The sequence below is a fragment of the Haliaeetus albicilla genome, chromosome 2, assembly GCF_947461875.1.
Source record: "Haliaeetus albicilla chromosome 2, bHalAlb1.1, whole genome shotgun sequence".
In the NCBI taxonomy this organism is placed as follows: Eukaryota; Metazoa; Chordata; class Aves; order Accipitriformes; family Accipitridae; genus Haliaeetus; species Haliaeetus albicilla.
In genome coordinates this window covers 2,156,247-2,183,583 of record NC_091484.1, presented here as the reverse complement: position 1 = coordinate 2,183,583, position 27,337 = coordinate 2,156,247, and the positions used below count along the sequence as shown (strand labels likewise).

Here is a 27,337-nt window from a genome sequence, read left to right as displayed (position 1 = left end):
ACCCCTAAAACTATTAAAGAATATATTCTCCCAGAAAATTCTGAAAACATTTGCTATATGCAATGTCTCTGTCATCACAGGAACTCCAAAACTAATTAGCAAGTGAGAATACAATCCTTTGCTCATTGCTGTCAAACAAAAATACTCAAGTGTCAAAAATCCCACAGTATAAACCTTTCCGTTCACTCCTCCCAGGGCCATTGGGACTCAATACCCAATGTTTTTATATCTGGTAAAAATTAAAAACAAACCAAAAAAACAACAACAACAAAAACCCCCAAACCAAACCAACCAAACCTCAATTAAAACAAAAATGGTTTGATTTATAGTTTAATTTACAGCAGCTACTGAAGATTTAAAATTGATACAATTTTTCAGGTTAACCACTTATACCCACTACTCATAGAGAGTGGAAGTATTAAGGAATTTTTTTTTAACCCATCTAACTTGATTTATTTTAAAGTTTTAAGTCAATTAGTTCCTTTTTCTTCTTGGAAAGTAAACATCAGATAACACAGGGACAGCAGAAATATCAGTACTGAGCAGAAAATAGAGCCTTCTTAGAAGCATGTTCTGAAAAATCCCAGCACAATGGAAAGAATCAGGCTTTGGGGTACACAGCAGATGAAAGGGAGTGTTTCTGCTCGCTATCCAACCGCTGGAATTTGTTTTTGAAAAACATCCTTTCAGTGTTTTCTGCTATTGGAAACAGCAGCTGCTGCCAAACACCAATGAATGTGAATCACTTTTTCCAGGAACACCAGTGCAATACGGATGGGTAGCCTGGCCTTCTTATTTAGCCAACTCAGTTCCACTGCAGTAGCTAGGGCTCTGCCAGGCTCTGATATTACCTGATGGGCCCATGAATGACAGCCGCCTCTAGGGTATAAAATTTCGGCCTAAGAGTGGCCACAGTAGCATTTACTGGCTAAAATAAGGAAGAAATTAACCTTCTTAGTTCCAACAGAGGACAATATTCTGCTTTGTCTTCTGCTGGTGGTTGAAGAGAGAAACCTTTCAGACTTGATCACCTTTGTAGGAAGAAATGGTATGAGTTTGTGCACAGCATGTAATCCAGAGCCAGGGATCAGAGATATATAAGTGAACCTTCATCCTGCTTCCATTCAGCTTGAGAGCCAGAGTGCAGTGATTTCTTTCTGCTGACATGAAGTACTTTCTGTTGGTGAGACTATGACCAGAAGAAAACTTGGATTAATCGCTGCTTCTTCACATCACTGTGGCACTCTGGGCACTTCTTCACCATCTATATAAATAAATGCACAAAATACATAGATAATATATTAAATTTCTCTATCAAGTTTGCAATTGTCCAATATGAACTATAAGCCATGCTAGTCATTTGACAGTCCCCAAGATACCCTATCTCTTATTTTTAAAGGTGGTGTTACCAGGCAGTCATTTAACTGCTAGTAATAAAAAAATAAAATGAGGAAAAAGAAAGCCTCCCAGTGAAGTAGCAACAAATTTTACAGCAGTCATCTCATTAATTACAGCTATGACATATCTGGAAGACTAAAATACAGGAAGGAGGAAATACAGAACTGCAAGAGCTGTTGTGAAGTGCAGATGTACTTGTTATTAGTAAAATCCTATCAGATGGCTGGTGAGTTCCCTGAACTCCTGCTTCCTCTTGCACAGATGAGAAAGAAGTGATCTCCTGGGCATACCAGGACATCGGTGATACCTGTGGTCATGACCAAGAGTTTTGTAGGGGAACCAAGTACATTTATTTCTTCCTACCACCCCACACCTTTCTTGATTAACAGCAGAAGACTGGGTACATGAGGCAATAATTTCTCCACGCAGGTTTCAGTTTGCTTCTTTGCTAATCTGAAATTTTAAAGTTGGTCTTCAGCCATTTTTCCTACAGATGAACCCCAACTGTTCTTTTTATATTTTGCAAGTTACTAGTAAAACTAAAATGCTCTGCTTATTTCAAACATGAGATAGTAAAAAAAAAAAAAAAATTAACAATTAATCTTTATGAGAAAACTGCCAGCTCAGTAGGCTAAAACGATGGTTACCTACATCAGTGGTGCTGCACAGGCTTCCCTACAGTATCAAAGTTAATCACTACAACAAAAGATGTAGACTGCAAAGTAGGCTCAGGCACTAGTATTTTGATTCTAGAAATATTAATTGAAATACCATAAATGGAGGGGGAGAGGAAAACTCACTTTACCTCCCAGTAGACAGTGATTTGTCAAAGAGCTCTAAAATTTTAAGTGTAATATATAATTGTGAAATATTATATTATTTGCCCATATTACAGATAGTCCAAGTGAGAATAACTCAGGCTCTCTGGAAGACCTGCAAAAAGAGCATGATAAATGATGCATTTAAACACTGAAAAGCAGCAACAGACCTCTGCACAGAAAACTAAAACTAAAAGCAGCGTATACTGGCACAGTCTCTGCAAGGCTTCCCCTAATGCACTGAAAAATCACCCAACATGCACAAGCACTAATCCCTCTAATACCCCTCCAGCTGCAGGGAATTCTGTCTGCTCCTCCAAAAGCTTCTAAAATGTTCCAAAATTGTTCACCGCCTCTCCCCACCACTACGCTATTTCAGTAAAATAACAAATTGGAAAAGACATCACAATTTGCAAAACCCAATTCATTGTATTTTGAATGATAGGCTGTTTAGTCACTTCCTCATAGGACAATATGCACAAGAAGTGCTTTTGAGCTGAAGAAACATAGTGACTAACTTGTTAGCAAAGCAAAAAGCTGTTTTCAAATTAATCCCAGTCAGTGGTGACAAAACCCGATGCCATCTGATGAGAGTTCAGAGCTCAGACACAACAGACATGGTTGCTCATTTCCTGCTAGTAAGGATACCTCTATCACAAACACAGCCCTTGCCACGAATGGAGGCAACTGGCTGTACAACCAGCCAACGCATGGGTAGGAATGTGGATGGAAGTACTGGGAGATGGTTCCTCTGGGATTGGTTTCAAAGAAACATGGAATAATCTTCTTCCTGTTTGCAATCCTGTGTTCTCAACCAAGCTGTCCTTCCTCCTCATCTGCATGACTAGCAGAGAACAGTTTTGTCTCATCACTGGGAGAACTATCTCCCTCCATCAGTCCTCAAGTAATATCCCAAACTACAAGATAGTTGACTTTTCATTAACCAAACTACATTTGAATCATATCATAAGCAAGCTAACGTTACTGTATACTGAGAACCATTCATCACTACAAAGGTATGACATAAGTAAGGTAAAAAAAGGTGATGATACCATGTAGTTTCATGTTCTCCATAACAAAGGCTATAGATGCCAGTCATGCTGAACCTTGAGGGGTGCTTGAACAGTAGAGCAAAAGGTCTCAGCTGGTGAGAAGATGCTTCTTACATCCCCCACACCCAACAGTTTGCTGTTCAGAGCAAGAAAAAGAAAACTCAAAAAACCCCAAACAAAACATTCTTAGAAATAAGGACTTTGATGTATGTTGTCTATGGAGAAGGCAAATGGATCACACTGTTGGTGTATGTAGAAAGACTCCAAAGGTGCACTTATGAAGGACGGAGTATCCATGACGCACTTTTCTTGAGAACTGGAAGAATATCTTGTTTGTCCTTTTCAAACAAGCTGGGCATTAAACTGAACTAGCAAGAAGCAGGTTCAAAATGACAACAAAAAATGAGACGGTTCTTCACATAATGTTTGGCTAAGCTGTGGAAGTGCTTGCCGTGGGACATGGATGACAAGTTCCTTTGTTTTCAAAGGGAATTAGGCAATGTGGTGGAAATGCTTCAGAGGTTTCTGAATATACAGAAGCAACCTTTGGCTCAGGGAGTTCTCGTGCTGCAAATAGCTTCAGGGCTGAGAGATCACCTGCAAGAATCATCACTCATGCTCGTCATGTTCCTCTTTCCTAGCTGTCATTTTTTGGCCACTGTCAGAGACAGGCTGCTGGGTTGGACGGACCTGTACTCTGACTCAGTACATCTGCTATTATGTTCTGATTATTTGCTTCAAACTCTGTCTTTCCCTATCTTCACAAATTATAAGACTGTATTCACCTCAGAGGGCTGTGCTATGCTACCACAAAGCAAAGCTCTGATTCACCTTGCTAAGAAAAACACAGATCTTTTCTTTCCTCTGCCACCACCTGGTACAACGTGGGATGAAGTTTCACTGTAACTAGCAAGATTATTCAAGGTAGTGACTCATTTCCCCAAATACAGTTTTGTATTGCATACCTGAATAGAACAGAAAGAATACTTCCAGTTGGAAGGGACCTACAATGATCACCTAGTCCAACTACCTGACCACTTCAGGGCTGACCAAAAGTTAAAGCATATTATTGAAGGCATTGGGGCACCGACCACCTCTCTAGGAAGCCTGTCCCAGTGTTTGACCACCCTCTTGGTAAAGAAATGTTTCCTAATACCTAGTCTGAACCTCCCCAGACACAGCTTTGAACTGCTGCCACATGTCCTGCCACTGGATCCCAGGGAGAAGAGATCAGCATGTCCTTCTCTACATCCCCTCATCGGGAAGCTGTAGAGAGCAATGAGGTTGCCCCTCAGTCTCCTTTCTCCAAGCCAGACAAACCCAAAGTCCTCAGCTGCTCCCCACAGGACATGCCTTGCAGCCCTTCCACCAGCTTTGTTGCCCTCCTCTGGATGCATTCAAGTACCTGAATCTGAAATACAGTCTAATCTAGTAGATCAGACTATTTTAATCCCCAGTCTAAGAGATGTGCAATCAGATAAAGGAGTGATTAAAAAAAGATCTAGACTGAGCAAGTTCTGTGATTTATCTATGGGCCATGAAAATGCACATTAACTTGGGGATTAAGGAGAAAACCAGACCTCAGAATTACCAATTTCAAGACAAAAACCACAGAACAGGGCTGTAAAATTGCTCAATATACAACAGTTCTAATTTTGTGGATTCATAATTGTTGTTTCATCAGCTTAAAAGTTACATGTTACTGGCAAAAGGAGAGAGTTCTTCCCCAGACACTTAAAAGATGAAAATTTATGAGCTGAGAAAACAGAATCTCCCTGTGGGATAATAAATGCTTGCCTAACCAAAAAAAATCCCCAGAGAGCTCCTTCTGTTCCTTCATCAACTTAAGTCTCAAGCAGCAGAGATTATAAACACATGCTAGTAAAATTCTTGTCATGACTTTCCTAGAGTCTTTTCTGAAGTGGAGTATGCCAACTGTCAGAGGTTCATCCCCGTATACTTTGTCATAAAAGGAAAAATTGAGTATTCAGTGGTAATGCCTATTCACGGCAATTGGTTTGACTGCCCAATCTGCAGCAAACCTGAGATGCCTTCCTTTGGCTTTCTTGTACTTTCTTTCATATATTCCTTATAATCCAATACTTCTGGATTTTAACATTTTTAAAGAAATATGGCATAGCACACTGAGGATGAAATTTAGTCGAACAGCTATTCTGAATTCCCTCTAGGAGATACATGTCTAAAAAGATCAGTCTGGACATTATTCTATATTTCTCTTGGACCAAGTCTGTCTTGGTCACTGTATTTTATTTGGATGTTCGTATACTGTTTATTTTTGACACTTAGCTGATATAATTCAGTGTCTTCTTCTGGAGAAAAAGACCTTTCTCTGGAACTCAGAATGACTGATTATTTTGTACTTGCTTATAGATTCACAGGTTGAAGAAATTTCTTTTCCTTCTGTACTGTTTTTATAGGTTCCTGAGCTCCATTGATTAGTAGCCTTCTTCATCACTTATGAATGTTTAGAAATCACTCCACTCTTGCATTAGACTTCCATACCCAGGGTCACAGATTATTAATACCTGGCTGCCGAATCAAATGTTGGGCAAGATGCTACCAAATACATGCACTGTGGGATCAGTTACATCCTCTTACCTAAAGAATTTCAACCACCAATTTACTCATCCAGGAAAACCAAAGGACAGGATAACACAAGAGATATTTGAGCATAAATTTAGAGTCACAGATTCACAGAATCGTTTAGGTTGGAAAAAGACCCTTAAGATCATAGAGTCCAACAATTAACCTACCACTACCAAGTCCACCACTAAACCATGTGTCAGTTCTTTAATGAATGTTTGAGACATTGACTATAATTTGTCAGACTATCACACCATGGCCCTAAGCGCCACGTGAACTTGTCTTAAATACCTCCAGGGACGGTGATTCAACTACTTCCCTAAGCAGCCTCTTCCTGATTTGTCTCATCTCATGATAGTGCTTTACAGTAGGTTTTTAGATAGGGAAAAATATGAAACTAAGCAAGAAAAAAAATTAAAATAAAGGTTCAGATGTAAAAAGAAAACAAACCCAAACATTTTTCAAGATGACTCCACAGCTTGTTGCCTGTGTAGCTCTAGACAGGAAAACATGTGGAGGCAGCTCAGAAGAAGATGCAAAGGTGTAAAAACCACAGCATAAGGCAGAGGTCTGCCTCCAATCACATTGCAGAATGTGGTAATTAATGAAATAAGTGGTAAATCTTCCATCAGGATTTGGGTGTTCTCCCTGTAAACAAAGGAATTCTGTTTCCAGGGCTACCCACATGGTTCTCCTGAAAAGCATTAAAAAATTCACCAGCAGTTTCAGGAAAAACTGAAACCAGTAAACAAGATAACCTTTAAGAACTGTTCCCAGCATGTTTTGCAGCAAGTGAAGTCACATAATGGACATTTAAAAGGCACATCATCCTCAGATTTGCAGTTAGAGCACTGGAATCTTCCTAGAACAGGGGCAGGGAGAGGGGGAGAAAGAAAGAGAGGGAAGACATGACTAAATTCCAATAACGACGTGTGAAATTCTCATGCATACATGTTTCCAGTGCAGTCCAGAAAACAACCACGAGCTTTACAAACTACCTTAACAGTGCAGTACCTGGCCCTGTTACATTATTTCTTTCACATGACCTCACTCAAGTCTTTTGGTGCTGCAGGTCCCCATTCAGAAACTGGGGTTACATCCTTGTTTTACAAGGAAGTTGTTGAGAAAAGTCTGTAAGTTCTCAGGAAACTATTATACCATTGTGATAAAGACAGTGAAGTACTTTGAGAGAACATATGCAAGTGGCAGAAAGTACAATTCTATTTAGCAAGCCACAACAATCATTATTGCACCTTAGCAAATACAGGCATGAACCAGTCATCATTTAATAGACCATCAGCATAATTCTCATTTCTATAATGTATCTTTATTCCAGAATATTAGAGAATTACATCCAAAAATCTCACCTATACCTACCACACTCTGGCTCCATCTCCAGTGGAAAGATAGGCACAGCTCCAGAGCCTGTGGGTGCTCTAATGTTACTGGTTTCTTTTGATACTTTGGTCTCTGGCAATTCAAGTTTGCTTTTCTGGTTAAAGTAGAAGGAGGAAATCTTCCTCTGAATTTTTTCTGGTGCCTCACCCTTAGAAGTGGCTGCATCTGATTATTAAAAAAAAACCCAACCAAACAAAAAAGTCACACCAGCATACAAAACACTATAGTGCAGAATACAATACACAGACTCCACAAAACACAATTAGCAGTAAGTTCAGTAAGTTCTCATTGTCTAAGAAGAAAAACATAAGTTGAATAACTATTTTTTTATGTCATGCTGCTTGGTAACAGAAGTTTCTGATACTAACACATGCATTATTACCGAAAGCGACTCTTTATATTGAAATAGTTCTGTGGAAATTCTTCCTAGACAGAGCAATCTCAATCCATTCCTGCTCCCACACCACTTAGATACAAAAATTCTCCCTTCACCCATAACGCACTTCACAGTTTAAAGACGATGGCATTATAACAAATTGTTGTCTTGTTTCCTTGCACTGCCCCATCTCACATTGCCTTCTATCTTACACCTATTTTGTTTTTTTAACGCAATTTGGACATGGCCAATTGCTTTGATCTTCCTTTACACTCCCAGTGCAGGGAGGCCCTAGCCCACAGCTAAGGCAGCTGGACACCACCCATCATAATAATAAAGAAGATTCTAAACTTCAGACAAATGTTCCTTCCCAACCTTGTACGTGGCTGTCTTCTCCTTTAGTGCCCCAGCTCTCCAAACTCAGAGGGCTCCCTTCACCTTGCACCTGCTGTTGCAGTTGCTTCTCTCCCTCGCCACAGACCATTCCAGTCAAATCTTTACACATCTGTTTGAACTGCTCTTTGTGATGAGGGCGCACAAACATGTAAAACCCTGTCCAAAAGAAAATACAGTCAAACGCATAGGAAAATAAATGCCTGACCATGGAAGACTCCTTGCTTTGGCGGGGATAAATTCTTTGGAAGCTGAACAATATCAGCCATATTGCTCAGAGTATTTTCAGGTTGGTGGAACACTTGATGTTTTTATTGATTTTACGATTATGGGGTTTTCCTTGCCAGAAGACAGATGAGTAGTTAGTATTGAAAATAATCTCAACTTACCTCAAAAATCTTCTGTTCTCTACAGCTAAGCATAAATATCTGATCCAGCCCTTCACCTGACAACTGATCTACTGAAATCAGGTACATACACAGTATCTGAAAAGACTTTCTCAAAAAGGACATTTCTTTTTACTGTTTGATTGACAAGGATTCACAACACATATACAGAAATTCTAAAAAATCCCAATTATGACTTACTGCCAAGCATGGACAATTCTACCACAAAGTCCTCTGAGATCAAAACTTTTGCTCAGTAAAGATACTGACTCTCTGTCTGTGGTAAAGAATGCTCAGGGGGAGATTATGACTCATGGTGCCACACAGTTCATTTCCCTCCCACTCTTCACTGTGTCAAGACTAATCTGACTAGTTAATACACCACAAAAAAAACACCCTATTTTCTAAAAATTTGGAGACTGTGACGTTTATTCAAGGTCAATGGAATAGTTACTGTTATTTCCTAAAGACAACAAATGAAACTACATCAGCATTTCCCAGCATACACTGTATGCATCATTTCCTGTGGAGGAGTTCACACCAGAGACACAGAAGATGAAATTGAGGTGCTACATAGCACAGGAAAAGATGGCTCCATCAAGGTGATCAAGACAAGCATATAATCCCCCCTCCTCTTTTTTTTTTTTTAAAAACAATAAAGCCTGATTTCAAATTTTGAAAACCTGTAGCTTCCTAAATCCTTCCGTCATTAAACCCATGAAAGGAAAAAACCAAACCAAACCAATTCTGAGAACATAAGTATCAGCTTGAAATTTCTAGAAGATTATTATGAATGATAAGGATACTGAATTATGACACAGTTCCATAACTATTCCCAGGTAAAGCTCTGTAGAAGAACAGTGAATCAAAAGTGTGACTGCTTATCCCAAAACCTGGAAGTGATCCAAGAGCTTAGCACCAGTGCAGCAATCAATGCTCATGAGAAAAAAATTGAGTCAGTTCAATAGTCAGCACTGTGTGTTCTAAAGAGCAATCACTTGTAGTAATTGAGGAGAAAAAAAGGTAATTAAGCCATTTGACTGAAGTTAGCTTGACTGAAGGTTAGGACTGGAATTACTGAGGTCTTATCTAATATTTTTAACGAACAATTTCTAACTGAACAGAGATCTCTGAATGACATTAATTTAACATAGCTTTCCTGCTGCTCCATTTTTCTGGTCTGCTAAACCAAAAGATGGGAGATGTGAAGTTTACCCATGCTAAAAGTTTGTCCTAGAAGTGGAGAATTTGCAAACTAATGACCAGTGAAAGGTTATTGCTCACACAAGATCACAGCACCTACATCTTCTTTTCAACTAAATTAAAGTGATTAAATAACAACAAAAAAACCCCCTTACTTTGCAAGAGATGAAAGTCTTCTGGCCTCTCAGTGGTGAGGGCTGCTATCACTGATATCATAGCATCATAGTTATCTGTCTTCTTGTAAGCTAACAATGCTTCATAGAAACGGCTGTAAGTGCTTTTGTTCAAAGCCCTTTTCACATCGTTGAGATAGGTAGTCCTGAGGACCTGGTGGTGATCTCTCCTAGAGCTTGAAGCTTTTTCAACATCTTTCCTTGGAGCTCGACTGGCATTGTGCCCTGAGAGACAAAGAATGCACGTGAGCAGGGCTTGGGGAGGAACAAACAGGTCACTCCTTTGTATCAACTTCTCTTTTCATTCAGAAGGGGGGTTCCTGGACTACTTCAAAGTGGTAAAGCCAACACTGCCCGCACAGCCACACACCTCCCTCTGGCATGGTCTTGGGCAGAGCCAAGACCTGCACCTGGAAATGGCAATGGAGCAAATTAATTCTCAGGATCACTTTTAGCATCTTCTGGAGGCTTTTTTGATCTTTTAAATGGAGAAAAGTGTCAGTCACTAGGGAATGAGAAAAAGGCGACACAGAAGACACTGCATGGAGGTCAGCAATAAATCAGGTTTTGTGATATACTGAAGGAGTAGAAGCATTTTAAACAGATGGCTTAACCAACCCTGCTGGCCTGACATGTGGGCAAGTAAACAGTTGAGAGCAGTTTTAAAGAATAGATTTCTCACCCCTTATTAATAAGAGGAGAAAAGGTGTCCGTGTGTGTGTGTGTGTTTCCCAACAGGAAAACAATGTCAAAAAAAACCCCTAACCTGAAACAACACACAGGAGAGCACAACAGCAACGTAGGAGCACAACAGCAACGTAGGAGCAGCTATGAACATCCTGCTAAACTCCAAGTGAACTTCCATTCAAAATGTCAGTCTTTGATTTGTGATACATTTTAGAGGAAAAAGTTCTCATGTGGATCTTGTAGGCATGCAAATACGGATGAAGTATATGATAAGAAACTGATTTAAATTAACCAGCCACATCTTTTGGTATTTAGATCTTTATTCTCTACTAAAAACTTTAAAAGAAGTTAAAGAAAATAATTAAGTTTTAAAAGATGGGCTTAGTTCAATTTCCCGACAGAGAAAAAACTTGGGTGTGAATTTTATAATCAGTGTCTTTTACTGCATATCATACAGCTTTCTGACACTTTCACAGGAGCATACTCTACTTAAGGAGTGAGCAACAGAAATAATACATGCATTTATTACTATTATTTTCTCAATAACTTTTAGTGGAAAAAAGTTTCTGCAAAAATCAATCTCACGGACCTCAGGACAAAATAATCACCAAAGATTCTATTCTGTTCAAATGTTCTTAAAATACAAAACAAAACAGGAAAACAAATCAAAAGAAATAATGTGGCTTCATACATGAAAAGCTTTTAAAGCCTTCCAGGAAGCATCGGCTTTTTTTTTTTTTTTTTTTTTTTTTTTTTAAAGAAAGTATTAGCCTTTGACTATTCTTTACCCTCTAAAGACTTCTAAGCTGTCCAACTATCCTACTCATTTCCTTGTGAGAAACACAAAAAAATTCCCAGCTGTTCTCAGGAAGATCTTTAATCAAATGATAACTGAGCCTTTGACTTCAAAGATAAATACTGGACAGTATGAGATTAGAGGGATGCATACAGAGATTACGTGCAATTGTGAGAATATGTTTGAGGGTCTGTTTCTGCAGAAAAAAAAAAAGACTATCCACATGAGGAGTGTCCACATTACTAATAACACAACAGGAACTGTTTTCTTCTTCGCACCTGGATTCATATTGACCTAATCTAAAATGGCATTCCTTAAATGGCTCTCTTTCATGAGCCCTGGACAAACAGGAAGCCGAGCAGTCTTGTGCTCAACTCACCCTTTCCCTCACTGACGTATGCCAGCTCAGTCTCTAGTGCAGACTTCTGGCTTTAGTTGGTTTCTTTCATATCCACCTTGATTTAATTTATTGGCTTCTGTGTTTTGTTTTGTACAATGCTTGCTGAAAATTCTGAATTACCATCAATCCTACCTACAGATAGTGAGCCGCTGTGCTAGATGAACACAAAAATCATTGGTTCCCACCAGAATTTACAGTCAGTGATGAAATAAAACAACACGTATTACCATGGGACTGTGTTTTAATTTAACATGAAGGGTACCTGCACTATTCAGACCTGCTGTCAAGTGGGATCCTCCCTGGTTCAAGTGGAGGCCAGGGTTTAGCTGAGCACACGAGTCCTTTGAGAATGCAGTTTTCTGCTGACTCCGTTTTTCTTCTGTTAAATCAAACCAGTCCGTTAACAGTGAACTTAGAGAAGAATGAACATAGAATGGTGCATTTCAAAGCATGCCATTCTATGCTGAAAACACCAGAAGTTGTAGATGTATTTCTCTGATAAGAGGGGATGAGCTAACACACCACTGTTTTTAGTACTTTATTGTTCCAGGGTTTCAAAGATTTCACAAGCTCTCCGAGGACATGATTACCCTCTATTCATAATTCTGGTGGCACTATGTGGGTAGCAAAGAGGACACAAAGTTTTAAAATCCACAGACTAGATTCATGATTTAAAAAGATCTGTAAAATCCCCTTTTGAAATAAAATGGCATCATTACTAACTACGCAGTGACTAATGCTCAGGCATCTGCATATGCTCACAGGAAGGCAGGCAAGAGGATCACGCAGAGCGGAGACTTAGCTCAATATTGATTAAATTAAATTGCCTTCCATCCTTGCATTTCTACATTAGATGCATCTTGCTCCACAATTGGGTAATGTCCATCAAACCATACAACTGCCTGCAGAGTGCTGAAACAAGCTCCTCACCTATTTTCTTGGCTAGTATCTCTCTCTCTTCCCGCAGGAGGCTGTGCTCAGGTTTGTAGCCACAGCCCACTCCAGTCAGATTGCAACATGCTTCATCAAACTGTTTTTTATGTTGAGGTCGAACAAACTGGTAAAATTCTTTTATTAGACAGAGGGAAGAGGGGAAAAAAAGAAAAAAAAATTAAAATCAGTCCACAACAGGTAATAAATGCCACAGAAACCTACAATGGCAGGACTTCTAGGTTAGGTAACATGAAGATAAAAAAGTGCAGCTAAATAACTTAAAATCCAAGTGTCCTTATCTAATATTTATACAATAAGCACACTTACAAGTTACACAAAGGTCAGCTATCATGCAAACTTCCAGCAATATTATTACTGGCAGGCAATAACTGTAATTTTTCACTGTAAATATGAAATAGCTTACCTCTTGGTGAAACAGGTACTTACAGCAAAAGGTCATAAACTGTGGGGTCAAAGTATCTGCTAGGCCGATACGTTGAATAACTGACATACTGTTAATTTTTCACCTCATCTTACTTACCATAAAAAGCTTCCCAACCAAAAGCCTAAACATCAAATGAACTTCAGGTTTCAGGTGCCTGCCACTTTTGAAAACTAGACTTAGGCCTTAATTTGGCAATCAAATATTTTCTTATTTATATATATAGTAAGAGCAGCAAATTGGGAAACAGACTGTGGCTACTATTAGTACTAAGTGGTCATACTGAGCTTCCCATTCCTTAACTTTAAACAATTTACAAGATGCATAACTATGTTTTTTATTTTAGTAGATGAAAGAAGTCACAGAAAAATCTGCCCATTTGCTCACAAGTTGAGAAGGAAATTAAATTCACAGAGAAAACACTGTTAAACTAGAAGAGGTGTTGGTGGGAGTCCAGTTCCTGTCAATGCAGTTCTTAAAAGCCAAGAAAATACAAACTAAACCAGTAAATATCCATGCTTGCTCAGATCACTTGCTTTATACTCAGCATTATTTAAATAGATAATTTCTCTAGATATTCTGTCTACTTATTTACTGCTTTAACACTGAACGCTTATGAATGCATCTATCCAACTCACACAACCACACTCTTGATCTTACCTCCTAGATCACAGGAAATAAGCTATACTACTTTTAGGCAAAGTTTAAAATAACACGAGCTTCCATGGAATGTGATTTTTTTTCAGGCCTGTCAAGATGCAAACTAACATATGATAATTAGATTGAGAAGATTTTCTGTGTGATCTGGGATATAGAGTGATGAATGTTCATGATTATCATCCTGATTGATCTGTACTTCAAATCTAAACCACTTACCTCTGAAATACTGAAGTCTCTTAAAAAAAAGACAAAGGTCATGTCATATAAATATACTAGGGAAGTCATCATACCTCGTAACAAGATATGCTTTTTTTCATCCTCTATAAAGAGAGCACTCATTTGGGATAACATAGCATGGAAGTCGTCTGTCTTCTTGTAGTGCTGAAGAGCCTTAGAGAAGAGATCATAGTTCTGTTGGCTTAGGGTGTCCTTCACCGTTGCGATGTACAATGTAGCTCGGGCCTTCTTTGGCTCTGTCAGGTCTGCTTTCTTATCAGCTTGCTGCAAAGACAGGAGGACTTTTCAGTAAACAGTATGACTTGAGGAGTTACTCTCATGTGAATTCAGATAGAAACAATATATTTACAATTCCATCAGCACACAGAACAATGAATGCTTTCAACTAACAGGTTACTGTCTCTTGCAATTATGGTAGTCACCCATGTATCCACATGCTGTTTCCACTCCACCCCCCCCCTCAAAAAAAAACCCCTCAGCTTCAGTACCACAGAACAAACATATCTATTTCCAAAACATTAATCCCTCTAACGTCTGTGAGCATTCATTCCCTCACAGAAGAACAATGCTATTCACATTCTGAAAACTGACTGCTTCAGAGAAATATTCCTAGAGAAGGGAGCCAAGTCTCATTGCACAATTCTCTTCTTAGGAGAAGACTTAAGAAGAGAGAGAGCATTTACTCCAAACCTTGAAGGCTAGGCTGACTCATCATGATATCAGATAGCAACAAATTGCAAACACAACTTTCTGCAATGAACCTGCTCCCTTCCTCACACCTTAGATATTATTGGCTTCAGGATCTGTTACTACTTTTATCAGTTTTGTTTGCTAGGTGACTGGAAGTCTGACAGACAGCACCCAGTTAGGACAGTACCTTGGACGACTACTGGCACACACAATCATCCAGGGGATTCTCATGAATTTATCACGACTCAAGCAACTAGCTGCATAATGAGCTAACTGAGTTTGGAGACAGGGCAAAACAATAATGTAGAACTGCAAACATAACACACAACAACGACGCACCGCATGTGGTGTTAGGATGTGATCATTTACCCAAACAAAACCGGTCAGTTATACCATTTGAGGCTCTACCAGTGGCTAGACTAGATGATTGTTGTAGGTCCCTTCCAACTGAACTATTCCATTCTATTCTAATAAAAAAAACCAAAAACAAACGAAACCAACCTACCACACCTGGTCAATCAGAGAAGATGTTCACAAGGTAGTCAATGCCAGAAAACAATTCTTTTCACCTACTAGCCCTACCTGGACATGTGCTTGATTGGGTCTGTGATGTCTAGATTTGAGAAAGAGTGTGACAGAAATAGATTTCAGATGTGCACTGACAAATATTTATAATGTGGAGAAACAAACATAATTGTTCTGGCATCAGTTGTCTGTCTGCCTGGAAATTTCCAATTCAAATTAAGGCAGTCTACAGATCAAAGGGATGGCACAAACACATGAAAAAACATACTGTACTGCTGACTAGCTTTATTTTCTTCCTTCCTCCTTTCTGCTCATCTGTTAACCTCTTCTCGTACTGAAGGGAAAGTGTTGACAGACATTGTGCCTGTGAAGATTAAAAGAAAAGAAGAAAAGTTAAAAAAATGCTTTTCAAAGTTACTGTCCATTTAGTTTAGCCATTTCCAGTAGTAAAGCTTGTTAACCCAGTTTGTGACACCATTCAAGAAAGTGAAAGAAGTCAACCTAAATTATTGCAACAGAGCCTGGGACACATACATGTTTCTAGAAGGCAATCACTTAGTGGCCAATTCAGAAGAGACCAAAACAGAGGAAATTAAAGACAAAATTAGTCTGGAGGGTGCAGATTCCCGATTAAGCAAAGCTGGACTTACAGCTAACTGTTTCAGGGTAGCACTAGGAGTGTACACATACCTGTAGCTGATGCCTCACGTGCCCCTTCACTTTCCTGGCTGGAAGTACTTCTCTTCTGAAGAAAACCTATATCAGGCTTTTTTGGGTTACTGAGAAAGGAAGCTTAGGCAGTCTTGTAGAAAATATCCGGGCAGGTAGGATGAGACAGTAGCAGAAACACTTGTGGCTTGACAAACTCTTTAGCCTCTCCCATTCCCAGTAACAAAGAATTGCGCTTGTACTGCAGTGACTGGGAATATTGGTATATACAAAGCTCCAAAAGACAAGTGAGCAGGCATAAGCAAGAAGAGTGGAACTGCTTAATAGCAGAGTCACCAATATTAGATCAAGCCAGTATCAACCACATTAAAAACAATCACCTAAGTAACAGAAAAAACTGTGAGATAGCCCCACATTGCCAGTTGGTTTCTACATACCTATTGAGAAAGCAGGTACGTGAAGTGATTTATTTCTTTGCTCTTGGTCAATAAGAGAATTTCATAGCAAGTGTGTGACTATCAGTGCATTTACAGAATAGTGTTGTTGATTTGTGAGAGGAACCAGTGAAACATAACAGTACCCCTATATATTCCACTGTGACTTCTAAATATGTCTATTCAGATCACGAAGCTTGAGAGTCAAATTTAACTAAATACAACTAAAACAACAACACTAAAAATAAACAAAACCCTAACCCAATAACCTCAGATTCGCCAGTTTGTAAAGTCGGCTGCTGATACTCAGAAATACAACCTTCAGTGCACTCATAACACTGCAAGAATACTGAATTCCAGAAAAGCCTGACCATGATTTAAATGCACATTTAAATGTATTTTATTTAAGCATCATGCAACAGAACGAAGAATTGGAATACAAGCAGCAAGTCAAACATTTATGATACATGCCATAAGTCAGAAAAATGAACAAAAACATTTTCTTAATCCTGGACTATGTAAGGGCACCACCTTGAATAGCATGATCCAGAAGAAACAAGGCTTCTGAAAGACAAGTTTCCATAAGGCATATCTCACAAGGAAAACTGATTAAGGGGAACTGTCAAATTATTCTTTAAATCGATTGAGAGACTATTTCTTGTATTTTGAGATAACAAAGGCTTCTTTTCTTCTTTTTCACCCCAAGCAAATTGTTTCAGAATGACAGCAGCTAAATTTCCATTATTTAGGGAACAAGGGTACAGTATAACCTTGATGAAAGAAAAAATGGTAACACAGATACTATGATGGATGGGGAAGAAAGATATGAAAGCACGTCAACCCCATTATCAGTCCAAATTCAGTGCTTATTAAAATCAGCTCTGTGCTAGACTCAGAGTGAAAGCTGGCTCCCTCAGAGGCACTGCATGTCTCAGGACTACACTCCGCACGTCTCTGGTGCCAGAGGTCATCAATTTAGGTGCAGCACATGATGACCGCACAGTTCTCTGCAAGCCACAGATGATTAGTAAATACCAAATATAGAAAGCGGACACAAGCTGACTCACTGCCAAGCCATTAGGACCACCAACTTCTCTGACTTAAGGAGATGCAGAACTACGCTAAAAGAAGTGCAGCTGTGTTAACAAGATACTGCAGCTGAGTTACCGAGTCCCTGGAGATGTGCCAGGCTTTCCAAAGAATAAGTTCTGGTATCTATGACATGATGGCCCATGGGTGATGGAGCCAATTTCTCAATCAGCTGCACACAAGTTAAATATTCCCTATCCTTGTTCATTTCTCCAAGTTTGTACACTCCCTCTGTTTTGTACATGCCTCCAGCCATCTCCCTTAGGCCTCCTTGGATATTTCCCAGATACTCCTTACACCTTCACGCTTTCCCTTAGGCATTCTTCCCCTAAGCCAGCTGCTTAGGTATGTTGCAACAGGCATTCTTGGAGTCCACACACTTAGTTACCAGCCAAACTGAGTCTGCAAGCCAGGAGTTTAACATTCCTGCTGATGGTAGCCAGGTAAGGGAGCTACCCCGCCAACAACTGCGAACAGGGATTTTGGGAAAGCAAGAAGAACACAGCCTAATCACTGATGTATTAAAAATACCAATCCAAAAGGAAAGAAAGCGAGCAGCACAGAAGGAGCTTTGTTGATCTTAATACAATAGTGGATTTTTGATTCAGATAAAATATTCTGCAAGTCTGCAATATTAATATTCACTCTCTGAAGCAAATCAAAGATTTTCACCTGAAAGTGCAATTTTTAATTCATAAGCCCTCCTCGCACCCTTTTTTTAATTCAATAGCTGGTCACATACCAAGTGCTGACAGATTCCACCCAGGAGGAACCTCTTCTTTGAGAGCTCTTTGCTCTCCAGAGAGCACTATTAACTTCCAGGAATCTGCACGGTCAGCAGCTACAGAACACAGTACAGGCACGTACCTGTTGGTCATCTAGTTGAATGTGGCAAGAAAACCCTCTGATCAAGCTTAACTGTGAGAACTTGCAGTTACCAGTGCCAACTACAGTTAAGTTTTTCTTGAAAGACAGTTGAACTGGTACTCTTAAATCAATGCCAAACTTACTTTGCTTTTGAGCCTGCAATTTTTACTTATGAGCAAGTATTTTGCTACACCATTGCCATTACCTTTTCCTCTCCCGACAAGTCACTTTCCTCCTCTGCATCTTCGCTGCTCTTCTCATTGCGCTCCAATGCATCCAAGAGCCCAACACACTGTCTTCTAGGTGAGATGAGCTCTTGTTCATATTCCATGCACAGGCTGGATGCTCCATCTCCATTTACTGGCATCACAGCATAATACAAATGACAAATTAACATTACACATATCTCTTGCATTTTCTTTAACTTAGTAATACCTCAGAATCTTACACAGCAATCCACAAAGATGTACTGGTTTATTTCATCTTCCACATCTTGCAAAATTGCATTATATGACTTAGTAAGAAGACTGCTTTGGTTAATCACTCCCAAAATTGCTCAAGCATGTGTTCCATAACGTGGTGGACTTCTCTCAAACTTTTCCTTAAGTGGTGGTCACATTTAACCTCCAAATGGCTTAGGATCAATGGAAAAGAAAGGTCTTACTGCAATGGTTGTCTGTCTAACTACTTTAGCTTTATGGATTTCCCAAAAAATTGAGTTCCTGTTTTTAAGAGATTCTGGCATGAAATATGATTTATTATTTTTAAACAGGACAAGTTTTTCTTTTTTTAAAGCCTACATTTCTCACAGTATCAATACCTATATGACAGTCACCCTCAGGTCCCAAGAATGCATATTCTCACTAATCAGGATCCAGGTATATTTGGTTTTACATATAAGAATTTAGAGCTGTAGGTAGTGTTAAATTAGTATCAGTTTGCTACTTCTAAAAGGTGTTCTCTTCAAAATATATTTCCACTACTTTGTGAAATCACTTCAACAGTCAGTTACTAAGAAAAGTTACTTGAGAAGAATGGAAGTATATTACGCTATAAATTAAAAAGTCAGTACAAGAAACTCTTTAGCCAAAACTATGATTATATGTGCAGTTTGATGTTACAGATGATGCAATGCAATTGAAAATCTGTATCAGAAGAGGCAATGCAGCTTCTTCCCTTTACTTCCAGTCACACATTCCAGCCCATCCCTGAGATGGATCTACCAGTCATGTGGATGAAAGGTAAATTGGTTCAGCAAGCTCTGCTTGCTCTGCAGCTGCACAATAGATGGATTCAAATCAAGGGAAGGAGCATAAGCACACGGTTGGAAACTGAGGGAGGAAAAAGTGGTGGCCAAAGTAATCCCTTTCAACGACAACTTGCAGTCACATTGGCTTAGATCTAATGTGAAATCACCCACACGCTCAGTCATAACTGTTTTGAAACCACAGTTTTAAACACAACTTCATTGTTCTGTTCCAAAACAGCAAGCAATCTAGAATGGAACATTCTGAAATAATATCTGACATGAGAAATACTTTATTCTTTGGCATTAGCTAACCACAAAATTTAAAATGCTGTTTTGTTCCAAGGTCAATGCCCTCTTTCTATTTTCTTAGTCAGACTACTGTGTAAGAGTCATTTATACAACAGGATGGAAGAAGGACATATGAAAGTCAGTGCTACTCAGAAACAGACTCAGTTCTTACTTTTTAAGCTACCTACGATATTCCACCAAATGCCTCCTGTTCTGCAGGACACTTTCAGGCCCCATCTGCCTCTTTGCTCTATAGTTGCAACAGGTTCCCCCACTTTCTACTGCTGAGCTATGTCCCTTCTGATCAGACTTTTACATCGGTCTTTGAGCTCTCCTTGCTTTCTCTCCCATTCCAGTTTCTAGTCTCTTGCTCCTCCTTTTTTGGTTCAGCTTAAAAAAAAAAAAGTTTATCTGCGAGGACCCAAACCTACCTTTTCTTTTCCTCTTCAAACTGGGAACATGGTCATCCAAGTTTTTGGCTTTTTTCACGGAGTGGATCTGCTCAGATGAAGTAGATGGTACTGTATCGTTTTCACTTAGGGAACCAGCAGAGCCAGAACGGCATTGTGGCAGGGGTGGGGGCATCTGCAAGCAGTTTGCAAAATGTTAGTAGGCAAAAGCTACTCTTCCACTCCACTTCCTTTGCAACCAAAAATCTCAGCAACAACCCAAAGACATCTCCTTTTTCCCAAATAACCCCCGAGGCAATATTGTTAATGCATTCTGGCTTTATGTGCTTTTGAAAAAAGGACCCAATAACTAGGAAGTGACACAGACAGATGAAATGTAGAGAGCAGGCTTAGCATTGACCTGTTTAACAAAAAAAAGGTCATGACCCTGCTAAAGAACAATTGCTTCCTAACACTATCCCTGCAACATAGCGCATTCTGGCAAAGCACATTGGGTTGTGATTCTTATTCACCATGAAACTCTCATTTATGATCAGAAAAGCTCATCATGTCATCCAGTATTATCCATCTGTAACTTAATATTTTGAACAACTTGTATTTGGCTAAAGCATCTTCCAGGAAGTCAGCCAAGCTGGCATGTGAAATTTTGTTTATTTTAATCTTAACCTCTATTTTGGGGACAAAGAACTCCTCATGCTGGCTTCCAGCCCATTTCTTCTTACGACTTTCTCCAGTCAATTAGAAGTCTTTTTACAATATTACTATTTAAATCAAGGAACTACTACTGAGAAAAAGAGCTTCTTAATGCTAAAAGGGAAGCCATATTAGTACAGATGACCCACCGATGAACTGTAATAACTGATGGGTTTGTCTTACTCTTTGTACCGGTCAGCTTTGATTTAAATTTAAGGGTTTGACTGATTCTTCCACACATATACCCTCCCCCTGAGGGTGAGGTAGAAAGCTTTTTGCTTCTGACATTAGTTCCAGTATTTGCACACCATCCAATGAAAGCTGTGTTTATTTAGAAGGAACCAGAAGAGGAAGTTATTTTTGTGACCTAACCTAATGAGTCGCCCAGCATGAAAACACATCCTCTCCCAGCTCGCTCTTCAAGAAAGACGAGGTGTATCTCCTTTCCTGTAAAGCTGCCAATGTGTGGAAGTGACAAGTGACTGCGTCACATCTCTCAACTGGCTTAGTATTTCCAGTTTCCAATACTATCAAGAAAATTTGTTGGGTTTTTTTTGTTTGTTTTTTAAAACCACTTACAATTTCTTGAGCAACACGAAAGAAGACAGAGACACTTCGGACTGCATGCCCAAAGTTGTCATAAACATTCACGTAAGGACGGACCCATGAAGGCAGCTTGCCTCTTACATCACTCGTTGTGAACCTGTGTAGGATTGGAAAAGGAGAGAATTATTTGCCAGCTTGGCCTAAATGAATTAAACAAATGCTAGATCAGGGTCCAAAATGACAAGGGAGGAGCAGCAAGACAACAAAAGATTGAAACAGTGCAGTAAATATAACAGGGCGATGTCTTCACTCAGGAGAAAAGGGCTTTGTTGATACCATGTACCATGCAATCAGCCAATTCCCATCTTTCATCAATAAAATCTTTAAATGTGCAACAGTAACAGTAGTACTGAACTGTGATGCACTCACTGTCCCCAGTTGAGCCTCAGCATTGAAGGCTATCAATTAAACTCTTATTGCCTATTATATACATATTATATTAATTAATGTTATATTACTGGATATTAATGCAATATTAACATATGATATTAATTTAGATTATATTTTTTCAGTAATATAATCTTTCCTCATTTTCATCCCCCTCCTCTCAAAAAATTGCAGTGCTTGTGACTGCCTTCTCAAATGAGAGATGGAGAAAATGCAAACCCATAAGTTATTATCACATAATTTCCAGTACCATTACAAACATGAATTCAGCAAATTAGCTTATTTTGCATTAATACCATTAATCTCTTTCTGCAGCTCCCAGACAGTACATTTTGGGAGCAGAAGATAACAATCTAGTTACTTTCTTAAAGTAGTGCAGTATTTATATAACCTGTTATATAAAATAATTTAATTACTTATGAACTGTAGCTTTCCCCAAACAGTAATATCAGTACATTTATATACAAAATACCAATACCCGTGTTGGGATATAAAGATGTTGATGTATGTTTATGTTCCAGAACCAAGGTTTTACCTGTGGTCACACAGGAAGATAGCACCATAGTCTTGGCGATGTCTGATGACCCTGCCGATCGCCTGATTAACAGCCCGGGAAGCTTGCTGACTGTACCACTCACGTCCAGATAAATACTGCAATAGGTGGGAGGAACAATCAACATTACTTACCAGGTAAAATGTAATCACCGTGCTGTAAAGTCACTATTTCTTTCTAAAGAAATAAATAAAAAAAATAATAATTAAAAAAAAAAATGTATCCAACAAGATCTACCGACAAATCTCTAAAAGCCTAGGAAAACCAAATATAGGTTGACTCAAACGTCACACCTGACTTATGGTGCACAGAAAACTCAAGTAGTAATACCCAACTTGAGGAGCTATTTAGTGTATGATGCACTGACAGCTTTGGTAGTACAACAGACTCACCATATTATTTAAGACCTAACAGCTATCCTGCAGAACAATAAACTGAATTTATAATGCCACTCATTCTCATGCCTGAAGCAGCAGAAAAAACCCAAACAACACAAAGCAAAACAAAACCCCAAAACCAAACAACACCTGCCCCCCCAAACCACCAAAACAAAAATCCCCAAACCAGCCAGCACAGGCAATTCTTCCTGCCCATCCTCTCTCTGGATGAAATAATTCCCTTCAAAAGACAGATGGATAATGCCTACAAAGATTTTGACTGAAACTTTAATTATACCATTTTTTGAGCCTCTATTTGATTGAGGACATGTCACTGGAGACAAATTTGGAACCTTAACATTATTAAAAGGAAAAGGTGGCTGTATTTGTGACAAACTCCCAAGGTTGTTTGACTTTTTCATATTCATGGTCCCATGAGGCTGGAAGGGTAACAAAAGCCAAAATCCACAGAGACAAGAGGGAGAAACAATAACACAAACCTGCAAACACCCAACAGTGAAAAGTTGTCCAGCATTACCTGTGCACCTGCACCACTTCTCATTTCATCCAGGAACTGCATCTTTAAAACAACTCTGGGCTCCATACGAGGAGGAAACGGAAGCCCAGTAATGATGACTCCTCGTCCATTTATGTCTGCAAAGTCCAAGCCTTCACTGGCCTGAAGAGATAGTTTTTTCCATTATCAACAGGATTCGAAGTGACAATTCAGAGCAATTCAGCAGTTATTGGCCTTTTTTCGCCATTAAATTAAATCCCTAGCCAAGCGTAGTTTATGAATATGTAATGAACAGTTTCAACTAGATTTGTTGCTTTTATTACCAGGACTTTAAACTTAGCTTTTTCCTCTAGGAGGTCCTGGACAAAGCATTCCTTAGCCAATGCCATTAATGCACGTCTTATTCCTGGATAAGCAGAACATCTGTATTCAGAAGATACCTTAAAAGTCAGTCAATACCTCTGTTTAAACCTTCCATACCCTGAATTGTTAACGAAACGTGATAAGAACACAGCAAACCTTATCTGACATTAAAAGTCAATAGAATCATTTCAAAGCAATAACGGAAAGCTATCAGGAATCTGCTCAGAATCATAGTGTCATATTCACCAGCTACACTGCTTACTTCCACTCAAGTATTTGTCACTTATGCCCCCTGTACATGGTCATGTCCCATGCTGTGCTGGCAAATCACTTTGTGAAATGAACAAAATCAGAGAGTTGAACAGACTGAAAAATAATTGGGGTCGGAGGCTAAAAAAAGTTGGTTTGTTTTTCAGCTGAATCAATTCTTCAATCTCATTTACCATGCCACACAAGCAGCTGTGATGGAATATAACATCAGGGATGGATGGGTGGATAGAATGACCAACTCTACTCTGCTTTTAGTGGCAGCGCTAGCTTAAGCTATCACAGCTTGCACTGTAATCCATCTGGAGCTAGCAATCATATAGTTGTATTTATGCACATTTTATCTTGGGCACAAAGGAAATTCATCAGGCTCCTAAGAACCTGAAAAGACCAACCTTAGATAAAACCACCAAAACAAGCCTGCCTTTCACCCGCCCAAAACAGGAAAGAAAATTCCCATGAACTTTTAAAGACACCCCAGACCTAGATACAGCTAGCAAAAGAACTAGAGCAACTGGGACAGAATCTCCTCTTCATAAAAAGGACTGGTTTTTTAGGTTTCTTTCAGGGAACAGAGAACACAAAAAGCTTGCTAGAACCTACTGCCAATGTAAAAGCTGAGCAACAACCTGGGAGGGAATCTTGAAGTGATGGCTGAGAAGAGAGCTAGTTTTAGAGCTTTTGACAACATGACTCTCTTGGTTTATCTTCTCAAATATTTTTAATTTTGCAGTCATACTATTAAACCTGTGACTACAACAAACTGAACAGTCTATCCTTCAACTGCATGTTACTGCAAACCATGATCTCTCCACAGACTCTACTCCTCTTGGGGTAATACACTATTGTTGGAAGGACAGGCATATTCAGCTGAGAGTCCCACCCAAAAAAGAACTACATCTTTTCTTCACTGATCCAACAGCCACTTTGGAGACTGGGACTGAAGGTTCAAAAGAAGTTGAATCTTCTCTTGGTACGCAGTAAGCAGCAGCAAAAGTGATTTTACGATTTTGCAAATATTTACACTGATAATCATACATCAACTTATCAGCACTGGAAAATGTAAATGAAAGGCCATCAAATGTGTCCAGAGGACCTGAAGTTAATGTAAATTTTTTTAAAGGTAAGGAATAGTTTTGGTTTTCAGCAGTGGTGTTCTAACATGCTTGATTACAAACGTTTCTCTTTAGTTCTCCTCAAAAACAGTTGTTCTCATCTAATGGGTTGAGTTTTCAGTGAGCAGCTAGCAGGAAATATAAGTATGATGCTCATCCCCTTCAACGAACTCAAAGATGTATCCCTTTAATAAAAACAGGATTGAGGCATATGTAAACCTGACATAATTCTGAAAAGACTTTAGGGCATCCTACTTCTCATGGGTTTTTTCCACATATAATTACAGCCAGATAACAGAAATGTACTGAAATCCAGAACGATGTTTTTTCCATCAACTATATAACCTGATCTCAGATGAAACAAATTCTCAGTTACATTACCTTCCCCCGACATACTGCCAAAAAAGCAGCTCCGTTGGACTTAGGACAGACAATTTTATCATAGTAGGCATCCATTACCTGAAAGATAAACTAGTTTAAGCAAGAACGGGAATGGTATTATCCTTTGCATTTGCATAAGTAGAAAGCTGTACTAGCTAAATTTGACTTGTACACCAAGATCTATAATGTGATTAATTTGGCTTAGTGTAATTTTCTTTAGTTTTACTAACTGCAAATGTGAGAAGCAGTTTGCTTAGCAAAATCTTCACATTACTCTGAAATCGAGAATGCATCTGGGTAAGCACAAAAGTAATATCAGATACTTCTGATGAGAAGGTAAAACATGGACTGCCCTGTGTTTCTTCAGATCCTGGAATAAAATAGGGAAACCAGGAAAGCAGTTCAAGGATATTATTTACTCTAAGAAGCAAACAGAGCAGTTATAAATAAACAAGATGACACTGCACAATTCCTTAACACCCAAAGCACAAGAAGCTGGGAGAAAACATCCCACGGAACATTAAAAGATGCTGACTACTGAAGCGACAGCTTTCTACCATCTTGATTACGCAGTCCGTACGTACGTTAGCCACTGCTACATCACTGTATTTCAAATGAAGACTGTACCCCACACAACCAGCCAAAAGAGTAAAGGAAGGATGCACAGAAGAACTATACTTCAAAGAAGCACTGAGAGTTTTAATTTTATCCTAGGATAAAATTGGGGTGTTTCACACCCAAACACATCTTAGAGAAGGTATTTAAACATAAAAACCAGTTTCTGAAAATGTTACAGGTCTGTAATGCAAATAATCAACCTCTGCAAAGCTTCCTTTGTTCCTGGGTTCCACAAACATTGGCTTCACTTCTTCTATTCTTTTAGCAAAATCATGCTCCTGTTAAACAGATAATGAACATATCAGAAATGGCCACGTGAAAGTAAGCACATACCAGAAGTGCCCACAAGAAAGGAAGTGCTCAGGAGTGGTCACACAGACTTCCCTAACACAGTCTGTTCCTCTCTTGCCAAACAGGGGAAGAGATGGAAGCAGAAACATATAATCCTAACAACACTAACAGCGATTCCTTGCAGTTGGTGCAACTCAGACATTATGCAGACAGGAGATCCATTTCTTTTCTTTCTGACTTGCAAGTTCCCAACATCCACCTCCCAGAGACCCACTCCGCAGTATGATACCTCTGTCCCAGCACTCACTTTTAAGGAGGAGGAGCATTTAAAACAGAACTGTTCTACCAAGTCTCATGAGGGACACTCAAGTCATGAGCATAGCAGTTACAAAAGTTAAGCTGCAACGGTTACAAATTAAAAATAAAGAGAAATGCTCATATTGGGGTTCCCCCCCCAAAGAGTTGGAACACTGAGACCAACTATAATTTGGAGGTTGAATAAAGAGAAGTCTGGTGAAATTAAATGAACTCTGAGATCAGATCAAATGAGATAATGTATTAAGATTCTTTTGGGTTTGGTTTCTGCAGTGCTGCATTTCAGAGTATTGTGGTCAAAATAAAAGAAGCCTGACCTGGGTTTTTACTTCACAGATTTTATAATTTACTTATTAACAAAGAATTGTTAATCACCATGGTTAGATAGCATAACTACAATCTGCCTGAGGTGTGTAACTAAACCACCTAATAAAAGGCAGAGCAATTAACATACTTTCCAATATTCCAGGCTCTTATCCATGACAGGATATGACGGGAAGAACACCAACAGTCCATGCGGTACAACTCGCACAAGGTTACCTGCAATGAGATAGGCAAGTGCGTAGCTGAGCATATTTTCATCCTGGGACGGAGTACAGACAGCAGAGGAAAAATAACAGCATGGGTTGCCTCCAAAACCTTTTCTACTTTCTTGACATGAATGTTCATGTATTCAA

At 39.1% G+C, this 27,337-nt stretch overlaps 1 protein-coding gene across 6 annotated transcripts in view; it reads right to left on the bottom strand.

Moving 5' to 3' along the window:
* Positions 1–302: 302 nt before the first annotated feature.
* The window catches only part of RTEL1 (regulator of telomere elongation helicase 1), a 52,382-nt gene continuing 25,347 nt past the window's right edge, over positions 303–27,337 (bottom strand). For 2 of the 6 annotated variants that reach the window (XM_069802365.1, XM_069802351.1), the window contains exons 20-36: positions 27,115–27,200; positions 26,255–26,332; positions 25,437–25,514; positions 23,332–23,472; positions 22,399–22,514; positions 21,450–21,573; positions 20,199–20,352; positions 18,436–18,590; positions 15,440–15,535; positions 14,010–14,220; positions 12,615–12,752; positions 11,947–12,063; positions 9,784–10,026; positions 8,022–8,198; positions 7,250–7,435; positions 6,631–6,734; positions 1,271–6,520 (exon numbers count right to left, since the gene is read on the bottom strand). In XM_069802365.1, the coding sequence (XP_069658466.1) occupies positions 6,287–6,520; positions 6,631–6,734; positions 7,250–7,435; positions 8,022–8,198; positions 9,784–10,026; positions 11,947–12,063; positions 12,615–12,752; positions 14,010–14,220; positions 15,440–15,535; positions 18,436–18,590; positions 20,199–20,352; positions 21,450–21,573; positions 22,399–22,514; positions 23,332–23,472; positions 25,437–25,514; positions 26,255–26,332; positions 27,115–27,200 (2,438 nt within the window). In that variant the 3' untranslated portion in view covers positions 1,271–6,286. The other 4 variants (XM_069802373.1, XM_069802355.1, XM_069802393.1 and 1 more) reach the window with 4 other exon arrangements.